The sequence below is a fragment of the Nicotiana tabacum genome, chromosome 24 (genome assembly GCF_000715075.1).
Source record: "Nicotiana tabacum cultivar K326 chromosome 24, ASM71507v2, whole genome shotgun sequence".
In the NCBI taxonomy this organism is placed as follows: domain Eukaryota; kingdom Viridiplantae; phylum Streptophyta; class Magnoliopsida; order Solanales; family Solanaceae; genus Nicotiana; species Nicotiana tabacum.
This window is the reverse complement of record NC_134103.1, coordinates 17816036-17832533: the sequence shown is the minus strand read 5'-3', so window position 1 is coordinate 17832533 and position 16498 is coordinate 17816036. Positions and strand designations below refer to the sequence as shown.

Here is a 16498-nt window from a genome sequence, read left to right as displayed (position 1 = left end):
ATTATGGCAGACTGTATTATTGAATATTTGGCATTTTCATACTTATTGAAAGCTCTCATTTAAGCTTTGCATCTTTTGGGTTATCTCTTTGGAAATCTAGAGCTTATTATTCAGGAGAACACATGATTTACTTTAGTTACACGACTTCTTTTTCTTTGTGGGTTGCAGATATCCAATCTGGAAGTTTCGTTTCAACAGCCAAAATACATTGTTCGGAAGTTGGTATCAGGAGATTTAGACGTTGGTATCGTTGGTCTCGACACACTCAAACAAGAGTCAATTATGGTCCAAACTTAAACTAATTCTATTAGTTGCTAGGGTATTTATACAAGCAAAATCCTTGGAATGGATGCTCAGTGTAAGACTTTTTCTTTGGCATGTATATTCTCTCTCAGACCTATTTGCGAAACACTCTGTTAATGCACAGGTCCGTTGTTAAAAGATCACAATAACTATTGAAGGAAACATAAGCTGAGGAGCATCTCTCCTGATAAAGGCAAGGATGTAGAACAGACTGAAGACACATAGGTAAGTACATTGAGAACAGAACCTCACGAAATTGGCTCAGCCATCCTGATAGAGATGACGAAAGACTAGAGAAGTGTTCTGCTAAAGAGAGCTCATTTAATTTTGCTATTGGTTCATTGAAAATATTTCAGGCTTAGGTTTGAGCATCAAAGCAGTTAGTAATAGATTAATCTAAGAGGAAAATAAAGTATAACACCCATAAAAAAGATGCATTCCGCTTGGTGAAGAATGTGCCATCCAGCAACTCCTACTGGCAAATGGACAACTCCTTGTTAATTCTTTTTAATCAGTTTAATGGAAAGAACAACCTTGCTTCACCTCATGTTACATGTACCTGCTTCTAGGACTTGGGATATTCTCATTTTGTCTCCCGAAGATACATCTGAAATAGTACGAATGTTTTGACGCTTTTTTATTGTATCATGTTAAATTTATTATTTGTTGTCTGTCACGATGAACAGGAAAGAAAAAAGGGAATTCTTCAAACTGAATCTTAATATTAACATTTAAACAGTAATCCTTATAAAAAATTTAACATTTATTTAAACAATAATATCCAAAGTGATACCATAATTAGCTTATTGATAGTTCTCCTTGACCAAGTTGTTGAACAGCTCAGTACTTCCTTGCTTGCGGCAATAAAAGTTACTTTTGAAGGAGATAGCAGACACAGATCATAGCACTATTTTCCTGTTTTAACTAAATTTCCAGAAAGTTAAGTTTTAGCAATGGTGCCTATGCTTTTGATGGAGTAGTGCAGCAGAGAAATAAGTTAATGCATCTACCATGTTTAGTTGATATCTTTTACTTTGTATTGAGTCATGTAGTATGAAACGGTGAAGTCATTGAGGCCAATAGTTAGATTTGTTCTTCTTACGTATGATAATGTGAAAAGTAGAATTAAATCAATTAATGCTATTTTATTTGGTGTCTTCTCATAGGTTAAGATTTGGCATAATTGAAGCTTTCAGCCTATCTGCAGTAGCAGATGATATATCTAATATATATGTTATATTGGGTGCAGTGTAGGAGTTCTTTTTTTTTCAAATGAATTTTCTTGGTATACATAGGTGTTAATTTTTCCAATATTTAACCTTACTCTATCTCATAACTTTGTTCTAATGGAACTTTCCACGATAAATTCAGCATTAGCTCGCAACAATGCTAGCTTCGGTTGTGGCATAGTTGGGGAAACCTATAAGGAAATACTAACAATTGCCTTTGCTTATAACATTCCTGTAGTAGCTCCGTAGTCTTCTATTTCTCTCCCACACAAGCAAGCTCATTCTTTGCCGACATTGTCATTATAACTTTACTTACAGCAGATAGCTTTGTTCATGTTGGCCCGGGCTTTACTCGGGCAACCCTTACTACTGCTATTATTCCTCTTACTAATAAAGGACAGTTGAGGAGCTTGGGGTCGTCAAGGACATTTTGGGAAAACTGCAACTTTTTTTAACAGACGTGGAATCCGTAGTTTCCCCGGTTCTGACGTGCGCCTCTACTGCTCTTTATCCAGGTTTTCCGATATACTCAATTGCTCTCCAACTTTCCTGTCTTTTGAATCTTCTCTTGTTGGCTGTGTTAGTTATAAGGTGACTTTTCGTTTTTTCTTTCTTTTGTTCAAATTGGGTAAACGGTTGGTTGCGACTGTTTGTGAAATTACACAGTTTCATCTTCATGGCGTTAGTATATCATCTCTATTGTAAAAAACTTATGGGATTTAGTTAGTTAAATTAAACAAAAGAAAAACTCTACTCCCCCCTCTCTTAATTTGATAATAATGGCAATTCCCCTGCTGTAAAATTTGAGAGGGAGGGTCGTAGGCTATTTAATCAGGGTCTTTTCCTTCATCTCTATTGTAAAAAGCTTATGGGATTTTGCGTACTCCAATTTGCCATCTTTATATGAAAAGTTTTAAGCTTTTTGTACATTAGTTTTGAATTTTTGGTACAGATTGTTTTCTTAATTATTTTTTATGTTGGATTTCTGCGGAATTATGATACATGTGTTTTCATTGTAGTGGCTAAAAAATGGTGAAACATAAAGTAATCTGTTGCTTAAGCGTTGTTTTCAGCAGTATGTTGCCATATTGTGCAATTTTTCTCCAATATCAACTTTTTAGGTGATGATTTATTTGGTTGAACTGATAACTGCAAAGATATCTTTCATGAGTTTAAGAACATTGTTGGGCAAGAGTTTAACACTCGAGTCCCGACTTAGTCATCTATATCATCGTGTGGGTGCTCTTTTCTTAGTATAATTTCACATTTGATGTTCAATTATGCAAGTTGTATTGGAACTTTTTGGGGGGGGGGGGAACAAGCTGTTGCAACACTAAATTTTTGTTGCTCCAATGCGCCTACTTTTCGTTCTGCTATGCGGACTTGGTTTCCTTGCAGTTCTTAGATGTTGAAAGCTGATGAATTTTGCTTGTTTAGTCAGAGTTTTTTTCCTCATCAATAGTCTCTTTTTTGATCTGCTATTTTGTAGAAAGGTGACATTTTTAAAAAGAGTGGAGTTTTTGAATATAGCTTTGTGTTGCTAAATGGTTTAGAGTATTACAATCTGTGAATCTCTTCATTATTCTTTGTTCTATAAATGATGCTTCTACTAATTTTGCCTCCAATCGTTTGTCCTTTGTTCTGATTGTACTTCTGATTTGGTTGCTTCCGTGGTTCCGTCTACTGTCTGCTCTTACCCGTGAGTTTAGTTTGAATCTTTTGCTCCTCTTGCTTGGTGTGTTGGCAAATGTCAATATGTCATGCTTGCATTCATCTGTAGTCGAGGATCTTTTTGTCAAATTCATAAATTTCTCAATTCGAGTTCTATATTTTTCTGGTGTGTGCTTAATTTTGTTTATGTGCTTAATTTTTCTGCTATATGCTTAATCTTGTCCAGTTAAGCTTTTCTATACTCAGCCTTTTTTTTAACGCACCCTGTTATTGCCAACAGAATTTTGGTGGATATCTGGTAGCTTTTTTGTTCTTTTGGACATTATCTTGCTAGATTTCCCATACATGTTAGAAATCATATCAGGTTTGCCCTCTGATGGACCTAGGGTGTTTGAGAATATACCTAACCAACTGATTGTTCTTACTTTTCTCATTCGTTCGCGTTTTCTTAGAGTTTTGTTTTTAATTTCTCTTTTCAATTACACATTGACAGTAAATATGATAAATCTGTAGGCCAGCACTGGAATTTTGAGTGCTTTTCTGCTAATATCAAAACCTCTGCAAGATTATCTCCAAAATACCCGGTAATTGAGATTACTTTTGGTGGTTTTAGCTATAACTCATAAACATTATGCAGTCAGAATTTCTTCGCCGAAAAGTTATTTTCTAATTGTAATCTTTTACATATTCTTCCTTACGTATTTTATGCAAGATGAGGTTCATTTAAAACACCTTGAGCACTACCGCACCGTGCACGTTTAAGGTGTTTGATTATATGCGTGAAACCACTAATAATATTTTGTTGTATTTTTTTTTCAACAGATTTTTTGCAACATTCAAATCTATCATTCAACAACTTAAAAGGCACATAATTTACTTCTATTTGACTTTACAATTTGGTCCTCTACATAAGATTCTGTTGTCCTATTTATAGAATAAACATATTATGTGCATGAATAGCTGGTCTTAAGAGTTGCTTAAGTCCTTCTCCATTTCCCCTTCATGTCTTGATCACCCTGCTTCGTAACGACTTACTGATCGCTGCACTTTGCGTGTCAATATTCAAAGATTGCTTTTTTCGTTTTACTAAAAAAAGTAGTAAGCATGGATTATAGCAATGATATGAGTTATGTCACCCGTGTATGGGATCTGACCAATTTCTTCCGTATAACCTCGGATTGGGCCATGATGGAAGAGTACTTTTTATGATAGTCATATTAACAGCTGTGAAGCTGAGACATCGATGCCCACACAAATATGACAGATGTGGCTGTTGATCCTAAACGCTGAAAAATAAGGACTTGCCTTTTAGTGGAAACATATCCATGTAATTTCAAGTTGAATTCTTACTTATCAAAAAAATTCAACTTGAAGTCTTTAAATTTTCAAAGCAGGATGACTGAGATAAACAATGGGGATGGATCTGACTTATGAAAAAACTCAACACTGGGTATCTAAAAGATAAATTATATGTATATATATTTTATTACTGGATGAGAAATAAACAAGTAGATTCTGTTAGTATGTTCAATAAGTATTTAATGAGGTAATTCTGTTCAATTAGCAATGGAAAGAACAAGTGAGAGAGAAATTGATATAAACAAAATCAAAGTAATGGAAGTGCATAGAAAACAGTTCTTAGTGAAAAAGTTGAGTTCAGTTCGTTCTTCTTCTTCATTCCCTTTTCCCTTTCTTAAGAAAAATAAGTGCAGCATGTTTCTATTTGATTATGGAGATCTACCATTGTTGTATATGTAGACATATATTGTTAATGCCATAAGAAAATGCAATGTGTAGTTTGTTGTTGCTTTGTTAGCTGAAGTTCATACTCATATATAATTGTGAAGGAGCTTATCCCTTAAACTAGAAATTGTTGTCTCGACACACAACTAGAGTTCTTTTGCTGTTGATAAGTCACATAAATTACCGTAATTTATAGATGAATTTGACCGCACCACCAAATAATCCTTAAAAGAGTTCGAAACATTCTCTTTCAGTAAACTAAGGGTCCTATAATTGACACCTATATTTTTTTATTAAAAAAAATTGAGTCCTCTGACTGAACATGTTGATTGACATGCTTATGGATAGGCTTCTCATCTTCGTGGAGTTATCCTGTTAATATATGCTCTTTATGCACCGAATTCTTCTGAGATACAACTACATGTTTTCTTTTAGGAGGAAACACAAATTACATGCAAGGTGTTTAAAAATAGGTACAGAAAGTGTAGTTGAAAACTCTATGCCTTACATTTAAATGTGCAGAGACTTAAAAAACCAGATACAGAAGATGTTAGAAGGTCAAAGTATCTTTGTGACCACAACTTAGGTGAGTTATTAGTCAAATAGATATTTCAACGTTGTACTTGGGTCTCCAACTCCTTATTTGAGACTGCACTTTTCCTTACGAATCTTGTGAACAGGAGGGCTATCAAGATTGGCAATTCGTCCCGACTTGCTACTCTTCTTGAATTTTTTTGTTGCTTCAACATTAACTGCTGCCTTGAAAAATCTCTCTTCGGTTTTTCTTGTTTTTACATTTAAAATCTGAAATTTTTTGCTGTAATAATGCCAATCCAATATAGTGGAAGATCTCACGCTCGAAAACTCTGCATTCCATATTTGTGACATTTTTTTGTTGCTTGCAGATATTTGGGAACATTATTTTCATTACTAACATCCTTTGTTAGAGAGTGTTTTTCTCTCCTCACCAGTATTCATTCTCGCGACAAATAATCAGTGGCATACCTTTGAAGATGGAGTTTGACGCTTGCGTATCTATACAGTAGCTTTGTCATTGAAGATGAAGTTTGACACTTGTGGCATACCTTTGAAGATGGAGTTTGATGCATACTTTGTCAGAAATATAAATACTGCTTCAATGTAACTACTCGTGTGGATGTCTCTATATCTACAAAATCAAACATTCTCCTACATTTTGGTTTTGCTGTGATTAGTGCAATTAGATTGTCTTTCCTGTTAGCTGCATGAAGTGTTCTTCTATATCTGCTATGAACTTGATTTGCCATTCCTTTTGACCGTCAAGTAAACATAGATTTTTAAAGTATCCTCATAAGCAATTTCTTATGTATTTGAATTTGGCTACGATGATTGGGCTCGGGCTGACGCACACTAGTATCACCATACACAACAGAAGTTCCAAGTCGCAAAAGCCAACGAATTGTCTTTCCAATGGAATGTTTTGCACATCCAGTCCATGTGGAGTGCCTCTTTTACTAACGTGACGTTAAATTTATTACTGACCTGAAGTACTTTTACATGCAAGCGTCCGTTAGAGGATAAAACCAGTTTTATTTATTTCAACAGCATGTATCCGCCTTCAACTTGCTTAGAACCACCAAATCCGCAGTTGCCATTGGCACCTGTTATCCCTCTAGGGCACAACGACGAGATGCTTCTGAATTTCCGTTCTGGTTGCTGTGAGTATCCACACTTTCGCCGTAAGTGGTTTATTATTGCTGAGCCCTGCGGACATTCAATGCATACAAGGTGTTATTTGAATATGTTGTTGGGAGATTTGTCCTGGATTAACACGCCTGAACGTAATCCTACAACTTCGGTTCACTGCCCTACTTGTCAAGTTTTGATTGAAAATGTTTCTTCTGGTATAGTACAAAAATTTCCTGATGTTCGTCCTGCTCGATTCGAGGGTATGTGAAGTAGCAGTATTTCTGTTTTGTTCTGGTGTTTGTCCAAGTATTTAGTCTATTTAGATGTTTAGTTAGTCTTTAAATTATTGTTTTTTTATTTCACCTGCCTCTAAGTTATTTAGGTGAGAGGGATAATGTTATTCAACTCTTTGAATAAGTTCTTTCAATTGTATATATACATACACACACATACATAATTAGTTTAAATGTCATTTTTCTTGAATGTTATGATTGACCCAGATGATGAGTTTAGGACGTACGCCTTTTCAATTTCAGATTGACGCTAATTAACTAATAGTTCCAGGAAATTAAATGCAATAACATAAAGGGAATATGGATGTTATATAATTTTGTGGAGTACTAATCGTCACTATTTTCTTAATATGGAAACCTGCATAGTGACATAAATCTACGAACTTCTGATGAGAGTTAAAGCTTAGAGCTTTAAGATTAAATCTTACAGAAAAGTAATGCTCATGAGTAGTTTGAAACACACACACTGACACAGCATTGCAATTGCAATTGAACATCAAACGCATCAACTCAACTACCTTGTTACTGTTCTCTAAAACATTCTTAAAAGGAAAAGCCAACTTCGATAGCAAAAAAATCCTGTCGATCTTTTCAATTATATGTGACCAGTAAGTGTATTCAAGTCAGTGAATATAACTTCAAAATTATCAACTTTTAGCTCACGAAGACAGCAAAATTACTGTCGAAGAGAAGAAGGGCATCCGTTACGAAAACCAAGTCTATTAAGTTCCTCCAAGAGCATAAAAGGAGTTCGACTATGAGACGTACCTTGGGAACAACTCTATTTACATAAGACAACCCACATAATGAGCTCGAGGATATTTCTCTTTCAATTGTGGCCATTGGACGAATAACTGATCAACCATGTGTAGCTTGTAAAGAAGCAAACCACTCAAAGAAAGTTTCCTGACTCTTGCAATGCTCTCCACATAGAAAACAGATGACCACCTTATTCCCAAGACCTGAAGCTATAAAGTTTCATTAGCGTCTCAAATTGTCAGCTAAGTAAAACAAAAATGCAAGTAGCTTTACCGAATCCTACTGTAATGGAAATGATTGATTAACCCCTCACCGAGCTATCAAGGTCAATGATTCAAGCTGACTGAGGGATATCTCTAATCCATTGTTCAGTTTATTAACTGTTTCTCTCCCTTTTCATCTATTTGTTCTCGTTTATTTTTCTCTATTTATTATTTTTTTAATAGAGGAAGGGCCAATGGTTGTTGGAGTATGATAGGATTACAAAATAAGCTCGAAATTTGGTAAATAGAGTTCTCAATAACACCTACCATGGTGCCCCAAAAGAGAACATAGAAATGTTCTAACAACTAATATACTTTTAATGTTCTTTCTACGAATAAAAGTTAAGTGGATTCATGCTGAAACCAAGCTCTTAAGAGCCTGATATCCCAAATCAGGAATATAACAGATATAATCCATGTGCAACCTCAAACCTAATGGGATCAAGCGTTTAACAAGCAATTTTTTCATGCTGAAGCAAATCGAAATAAATCAAAAAACAGAAAAATCACTCTCTAACATACGAACCTTAAAAAAGAAGGCAATTACACATAGTGGAACACATGTTCCTGGGCCATTGCACAAGATCTGGGATATCAAAAAATATATAAATTAGTTAAGCAGGATCTTAAAAGGAAAGAAGAATCTGGAAATGCAGAAAGGTTGCATCGGGAAAGGGGGTTTCCGAAAAAGTAATATGAACTAAGTTTGTCTGGTACCACTTCGGATCTGATCTTGATCATCAACCACAACGCATGTGCCATAGCAATCAATGTCGTCCCAACAGAGGTAATATATGATTGACCAACTTCTCGACTCCGATATATCTGCATGAATTCAACTCTTCCTACTGCATCTCCTCCTGCCTAGAATAAGAGGTGAACCTGTTAATATACACGATATCAAGGATCAATCAACTATGCCTCAACCCAAAGCTAGTTGGGATCAGCTAGATGAATTCTCTGTACCCCTTTTGCTCTATTAAGGCTCAACATTCAGAGATTTACAGAGTTCACAATTTCTAAGCGGGCCGACAACCTACCGCAACCCTATTCCTTTATCTAAAATATAGCATCAGAAAATTAGAGGGGAAGAAGGATAGAGTAGTCGACCTACTAGGTTGCATATGTTGTGGTAGAAAGTAAGGTACTACTATAAGGAAACTAACTTTTCTCTTAACCTGGAATTGAAGATTCCAAAGTACATAAAAAAAGTAAGATCATTGATGAGCTCTAAGGACAAAAGCAGATACCATAGAGCAAAGCTGGGCAGACACTTGATAGCTAAATGTTTTCAGCATAAAAAGGGAACAAATTGTACAAATATGCAGATGTTTCTCTTTTTAGTCTCAAAATTATTGAGACAATAAGTGAAAGAAAATTTTCCTATAGATGAACCAGACATAAGTGAAAGAATTTGACAACTACTCTACCTTTTGAAAAGACATGTCTTTTATAACTAACATTTTCCATTAACACGCTACTTTCAAGTTTCAATAACCACTCTCAGTAATGAATAAACTCATTCTTGTATTAGATATATGCTGATAATACTAACAAAATTTCAAGAATGAATGCAGCTTTTTCAAAATACACCAATTATTACACAACTATTCATATGCTTGTTTACTCTTTGATGCACTATAAAGAAAAGGTTTTAGCTAACAAGCCCCAAGTGTTCTTCTTCTCGGAATATCAGTCAACAAAGTGTTATTTTCTAAATCTACCAACAAGATGTTGCAAGTCTACAAAAATTGAGAGAAACATCATGATGCTCGGAACCTCTTCAAGTTTTCCAACCAATCCTATAGAAATTATTATTAAGAAAGTTATGGTGACAGATAGACCAAGAAGGTCGCTAAGCAATATTTCTTTTGTGTAAGTCTTACTTAGTGTTCATTTTTGCAATATATTCCACAGAAGTTATTTTTAATTTTTTTTTAATAACCGTGGTTTCGGGGCCAGCTTGCGCGCACCTCGACTAATTCCAGGGGATACATGCCACCTCCCACCAACAACAGGTAGCAGGTAACTCTGTTCACTAACGATAAAACAATTGTTTTTAATTGTTTTTGGTCATCCATATACGAGATGATAGTAGTGAATTCCAACAAAGTATAGTAATGAATTGCTAGAAATGATAGTAATGAATTGCTAGAAATGATAGCTACAAGTTCCTAGCCATCATTACCAAGAATTCCAAGGAATGATAGCTAGGGATTCTTAGGGATGATAGCTAAGGATACCTAGTAATGATAGCCATAGATTCCTAGGAGTGATAGCCATGGATTCCCATGAATGATAGCTACGAATTTCTAGGAATGACAATACTAATTCCTAGAAATCATAGCTATGAATTTCTCGAAACGATAGTTACAAGTTTCTAGAAATGATAGCTACAGATTCCAAGAAATGGTCGCTATTAACTCCTACAAATGATAGCTAGCTATGAATTCCTAGAAATGATAGCTTGCTAGGAATTCCGAGAAATGATAGCTAGAATTGATAGAAATGATAGCTAGAATTGATAGAAATGATAGCTAGCTATGAATTCCTAAAATGAAGCTAGGTATGAAGTTATAAGGATAGCTAGCAAGGAATTCCTACCAATCCGTGGATATGATAGCTTGAACCGTAAGGATCCTCTCCGCTTCTCTTCTTTATGGAAATTCTAAGAGGAATTAAAGTCTGGACTTTGGTAGATACCTTCCATTTACTTTGAAACACATTTTTGAATTTTTAAGGTCGTAGGCACCTCTTGGTAGCTTCCAATGAATCTCCTGACCTCACACCTGCTAAGGAAATCCAATTTTGTCTGAAGAATAGTGCCACCAGTTCTGATTGGGGTTATTCTTCATCTTTCATTGTTGATAAAATAAATTCAGGCCGTACCAGATAAATCTCAGTAACCTCAGCAATACAGTCTTAGTGGTTGTGTTTTTTCCTGTGAGCAAATCCTTTTTCAACAAATCTCAAAATCCCGTTGGCAATGTGCTCCCATCGAGCATTTGTAAATATCTTCGGCAATATTAGAACAATTCTCATGTTTCTTTGTATGGCTACCATACTTACATATCTCCCATACTAATTGATCTTTTGGATATAGTAGTCTACGCCAGTTTTTGTGAGCTTTCGTTTCCTGTAGCTGTTGCCTTCAGCTTCCGATGCTTTGTTTAGTTGCAGACAGATCCATCCCAGAAGCTTCTGAATTTGTGGGGTTTTTCTGTAATATCTTAAGATTTGTTCCCAGCTACGAAGTAAATCTTACTTTCTGTGATGGATGTTAAAGTAGAGAAAAGGAGCTTATCTCTCTAGACTCAATTATATCTTAGTATCTTGCAGCCTCAAACAAACCAAGACATCAGTGAATTCATTTAATAATGTTTAAGTGAGCTTAAATAGCATGTATGGAGCTCATGAATTTTCGAAACCATGCAAGTACTGACCATTTTGAGGATGGCGAATGTACCTCAAGCAGTCATTATTTCCTAATTTACACCATAGGCAACAAAATTTGTTGACTATATCTGTTACACTGAACAAAAATTCAGTTAAGGGAGATATTTCGATTCATTAAAGTAAGCAAATTAATGTCTATCAAACTACTTCTCAAGAGGAAGTGCCTCCTAGTCATCTTCACTCTAATGTAAAAAATCTTTTAATTCCTCGGCCAGAGAAGCAAGTGAATATTCATTGTATTCCACTCGCATGTTGCCTTTTCATCTTAATAGGCTGTCATGATGGTATCCAGGGGTGGCACTAGGGGGCGCAAGCCGCAAAGGGTTCATCTGAATCCCCTTCCCCGGAAAATAACATTGTATATACAAGGTCAAAGTTTATCTTTTATGTATATACAGTATATGTTTAATACCCTTGGCTTCTTCATGTGTTTACTTCTTTATATTTTGAATCCCCAAATTGACCCAGCAAAAGAACACAAACGGAATATAACGACCAATTGAATTAAATACATCGTAACATACCTTATCAACCAAGGAATCCTCACACACGCGTGCCTTTTGGAGACTCATATTATCTGTAGCAGCAGCAACATAAAACCTTGGCTTAAACCTATCCATTTGAAGCACATTTAATAAATTTAGCATTTCTGCTGTGTGACCACCTATATTACAATCAAACTTTCAGAAAATTACAACAATGAGATGAACAAAAGATAACAAAACCTAAAAAGATAATTAAAAATCAGACCTGAACCCAAAACAATAAGAGTACTGAGAGGTAGTGGTGATTTTGGATTGAACGGTTTGCTTCTCCGATATACAATATAGACAATTCGAATCATAACTATTGTGACCACACCAATAGTTAAAAGAAGTACAGCATCTAACGGTGAGATGGCAGAGAGGCAATAGCTCTCCTTCTCCATTTCCGAACCTCAAACTCTGCAAAAGAACACATTTTTTTTTCATTTCACTATACTTAAAGAAAAAATCAAATATCAATTCATCAATATGAACACTAATGAGTAGATATAGAATTAAACTTATACCTCAATCTTTGATCTTTTTAATAGTAGAGTGATTTGTGAATTTTGAAGAACAAAAAAAGAATCGGGTTTTTTGATTCAATGGCAGAATGAGGAGAAAAGCCCAAGGGCAGGTGAATTTAGGGATTTAGTCGCTATCGAAAGGTGGTGCTCATCTATCAAAAACAACAACCTACTATAATATCACTAAGTGTGGAGAAGGGTACTGTGTACCCAAAGTTTATCCCTACCATGAGGTAAAGGCTGTTTTCAATACACACTCGGCATACCTCTTGGTTGGAAGTGGAGATCGCTTACCATCAAAATAACCCCTCTTGTCAAATATATAATAGTATATATAGGAGAGGCAAAATAAAGATAGGATGACAAGTGGCATAACATTAAGTTAGCGTTTGGCCATACATTCCTAAATTTATTCTAAAAAATCTGATTTTGGTGAAATTTGGTTTGAAAATGAAAATGTGTTTGGACTTCTCCGGCTCCTCCTTCGCTTCTGCGGGCTCGCACCTGCGGTTCCCACTCCGCAGGTGCGATTACACCAGTAACAGCAGCTTCAGCTGCAATTCCTCAACTCCCATCAAGCTGTTAACCACCTGAAATCACCCCGAGGCCTCCGGGACCTCAACCAATCATACCAACAAGTCATATAACCCCATGCAAACTTAGTCGAACCTTCGAATCACTTAAGACAACATCAAAACACCAATTACACCCGGATTCAAGCATAAAGAACTTCTAAACTTTTAAATTTTACAAACAACACCGAAACCTACCAAACCACGTCCGATTGACCTCAAATTTTACACACAAGTCAAAAATGACACCACGAACTTATTCCAACTTTCGGAAATCCAATCCGACCCCGATATCAAAATTTCCACTACAGGACAAAATCGTCAAAATTCCAACTTTTGCCAATTCAAGTCTAATTCTACTACGGACCTCCAAATCACATTCCGGACGCGCTCCTAAGTCCAAAATCACCTAACGGAGCTAACGGAACCATAAAAATTCAAATCTGAGGTCGTTTTCCCACAAGTCGACATCCGATCGACTTTTCCAACTTAAGCTTCCAATTAAGAGACTAAGTATCTCAATTCACTCTAAAACCACTCTGGACCCGAACTAACCAACCGGGTAAGACATAATACAGTTGTAAAGCACAAAAGAAGCAGAAATGGGAGAAACGGGGCTATAACTCTCTAAACGACCGGCCGGGTCGTTACATCCTCCCCCTCTTAAACACACGTTCGTCCTCGAACGGGTCTAGAAATATACTTGGAGTCTCAAATAGGTGTGGATATTTTCTCCGCATCTCCCGTTCGGTCTCCCAAGTGGTCTCCTCCACAGGCTGACCTCTCCAATGCACCTTCACTAAAGCTATATCCTTTGACCTCAACTTCCGAACCTGCCGCTCCAAAATGGCCACCAGCTCCACATCATAAGTCATATCACTATCCAACTGAACCGTGCTAAAATCCAAACACATGGCATGGATCGTCGATATACTTTCGGAGCATAGAAACATGAAATACTGGATGCACACTCGACAAGGTAGGTGGCAAGGCAAGCTTGTAAGCCACTTCTCTGATCCTCTGAAGTACCTCAAAAGGCCCAATGAACCGAGGGATCAACTTGTCCCTCTTCCCAAACCTCATAACACCCTTCATGGGTGATACCTTCAGCAGAACTTTCTCCCCGACCATGAAAGACACATCACTGACCTCACAATCACTCTTGCCACTCAGGCATACCTCACAATCACTCATGCCTCCCAGTCACTCAGCACTCGGCACTCACACTTAGTAGGTACATGCGTTCAGTGGAGGTGTGTACAGACTCCGGAGGGGCTCCTTCAGCCCAAGCGCTATAATCTGCACGGACAACTCACGTGTGATAATAATAAAGTATGTTGCAGGCGGGCAGCCCCGATCCACACTCATCCTCACAAATCAGGCCCTCGGCCTCACTCAGTCATAAACCTCTCAAGCCACTCGGGCATTTTAGTAAAACAGGGCATTCGGCCCAAAACATTTATATGCATCAAAATAGAGTCATAAAACAGAGTTATGCGGTAAACAAGTATAAACATGACTGAGTATATATTTTCAATCGAAAACAATGAGATGATGGTAAGAAACAATCCCTAAGGGTCCAAACAGCATTGGCGCAAGGCCCAAACATGGCATTCAGCCCAATTTACAGAAATTCTTTCTAAAACATATAAGTATCATATGGTTTCAACAAAGTATGGAACTTTACAGTTGCTACGGGACGGACCAAGTAACAAATCCCCAACAGTGCATGCCCACACACCCGTCACCTAGCATGTGTGTCACTTCAAAATAGTAGAATGATAAGAAATCTGGGGTTTCATACCCTCAGGACTAGATTTACAATCGTTACTTACCTCAAACCGGTCAAATTTCTACCCCGCAATGCTCTTGCCTCTGGACTCGGCCTCCAAATGCTCCAAATCTATTCACAATCAGTATAATACCATCAATATATGCTAATGGAATGAATTCCACAAGAAAAGCTTCAAAATTAGACCAAAACCCGAAATTGGCTCAAAAATTGCTTGTGGGGCCCACATCTCGGAACTCGACAAAAGTTTCAAAATCCGAAAGCTCATTCAACCACGAGTCTACCCATACCAATTTTACCAAAATCCGTCCTCAACTCGACCCTCAAATCTACAAATCTTATTTCCAAATTTTTAAGTTCCAATCTCCGATTTACACCTCAAGATCATGTAATCTAGTCGGATTATTCGATGATAATTTAATATTATGGAGTAGAAATAATCACAAGGGACTTACCTCAAGTTTTCCTTGAAAATATATCAAAAATCGCCTCTCCTCAAGCTCCAATTTGTCAAAAATGGCTAATGGGACGAAGTCCCCATTTTTTTAATAATTGTGCCGAGACATCCTCAGTTCTGCCTCGATCTTGGCCCTCGATTATGTCTTTGACCCGGCCTTCGACTGTGACCCTCGATCCTGGGCTCGATCATGCCTTCGATCGTGGCCCTCGACTCTGGGCTCGATCATGCCTTCGATCGTGGCCCTCGACCCTGAGCTCGATCTGGGCTTCGGTCGTGGCCCTCGACCCTGAGCTCGATCTAGGCTTCGGTCGTGGCCCTCGACCCTGAGCTCGATCTGGGCTTCGGTCGTGGCCCTCGACCCTGAGCTCGATCTGGGCTTACATCTGGGCAGAAGCAATTTCCAATAGAAGGAAATTGCAGCAGCTGTTCTAGTTCAATTTTTGATCCGTTAACCATCTGAAACTCACCCGAGGCCCTCGGGACCTCAACCAAATATACCAACAAATCCTAAAATATCATACGAACTTAGTCGAATCCTCAATTCACCTCAAACAACGCTAAAACCATGAATTACACCCCAATTCAAGCCTAATGAACTTTGAAATTTCTAATTTCTACAAACAACTTCGGAACCTATCAAATCACGTCCGATTGACCTCAAATTTTGCACACAAGTTCTAAATGACATAACAGAAGTATTTCAATTTTTAGAATCGGATTCCGACCCCGATATCAAAAAGCCAACCCCCGGTCAAACTTCTCAAAAATAAAACTTTCAGCATTTCAAGCCTAATTCCTCTACGGACTTCCAAAAAATATTCCGGACACGCACCTAAGCCCAGAATCACCATACGGAGCTATTGGAATCATCAAAATTTAAATCCGAGGTTGTTTACACATAGGTCCATATCCGGTCCACTTTTCTAACTTAAAATTTTCAATTATGAGACTAAGTATCTCATTTCACTCCGAGTTCCTTCCGAACTCGAACCAACTAACCCGATATAACATAATATAGCTTAATAAAACAAAAAGAAGTAGAAATATGGAAAATGGGGTTATAACTCTCGAAACGACCGACCGGATCGTTACATCCTCCCCCTCTTAAACATACGTTCGTCCTCGAATGTGCCCAGAGTTGTTCCAAAAGCCATCAAATCGCTGTGTAGCTTTCACATGCACATACCCCGGGGTGATCCCACGTCACCCTATCCCATACATGTCCAATAGCACAGCAT

The 16498-nt window shown here is 37.2% G+C and overlaps 2 protein-coding genes across 31 annotated transcripts in view; one reads left to right on the top strand and one right to left on the bottom strand.

Moving 5' to 3' along the window:
• LOC107820550 (ATP phosphoribosyltransferase 2, chloroplastic-like) overlaps positions 1–6281 on the top strand; it is a 32174-nt gene extending 25893 nt beyond the window's left edge. For 4 of the 28 annotated variants that reach the window (XR_012706779.1, XR_012706778.1, XR_012706781.1 and 1 more), the window contains one exon: positions 169–6281. Coding sequence is in view for 1 of the 28 variants with exons in the window: in XM_075248310.1 (XP_075104411.1) it covers positions 169–297 (129 nt within the window). In the remaining 27 variants the exon portion in view is untranslated. The remainder of the gene's footprint in view (positions 1–168) is intronic. The other 24 variants (XR_012706780.1, XR_012706768.1, XR_012706763.1 and 21 more) reach the window with 24 other exon arrangements.
• Positions 4491–12671, bottom strand: LOC107772664 (uncharacterized). Of its 3 annotated transcripts, none has more exons than XM_075248309.1 (7): positions 12437–12671; positions 12136–12329; positions 11910–11962; positions 8647–8793; positions 8456–8515; positions 7676–7875; positions 4491–6689 (listed from the first exon to the last, which is right to left on the bottom strand). In XM_075248309.1, exons 2-6 carry the CDS (start codon positions 12311–12313, stop codon positions 7693–7695), a joined length of 621 nt encoding a protein of 206 aa, XP_075104410.1. In that variant the 5' UTR covers positions 12314–12329; positions 12437–12671; the 3' UTR covers positions 4491–6689; positions 7676–7692. The 3 variants fall into 3 exon arrangements, with proteins under 3 accessions (XP_075104410.1, XP_075104408.1, XP_075104409.1); XM_075248307.1 differs by having other exon boundaries at positions 11910–12049; positions 12437–12653; XM_075248308.1 differs by having other exon boundaries at positions 7676–7869; positions 11910–12049; positions 12437–12646.
• Positions 12672–16498: the final 3827 nt, after the last annotated feature.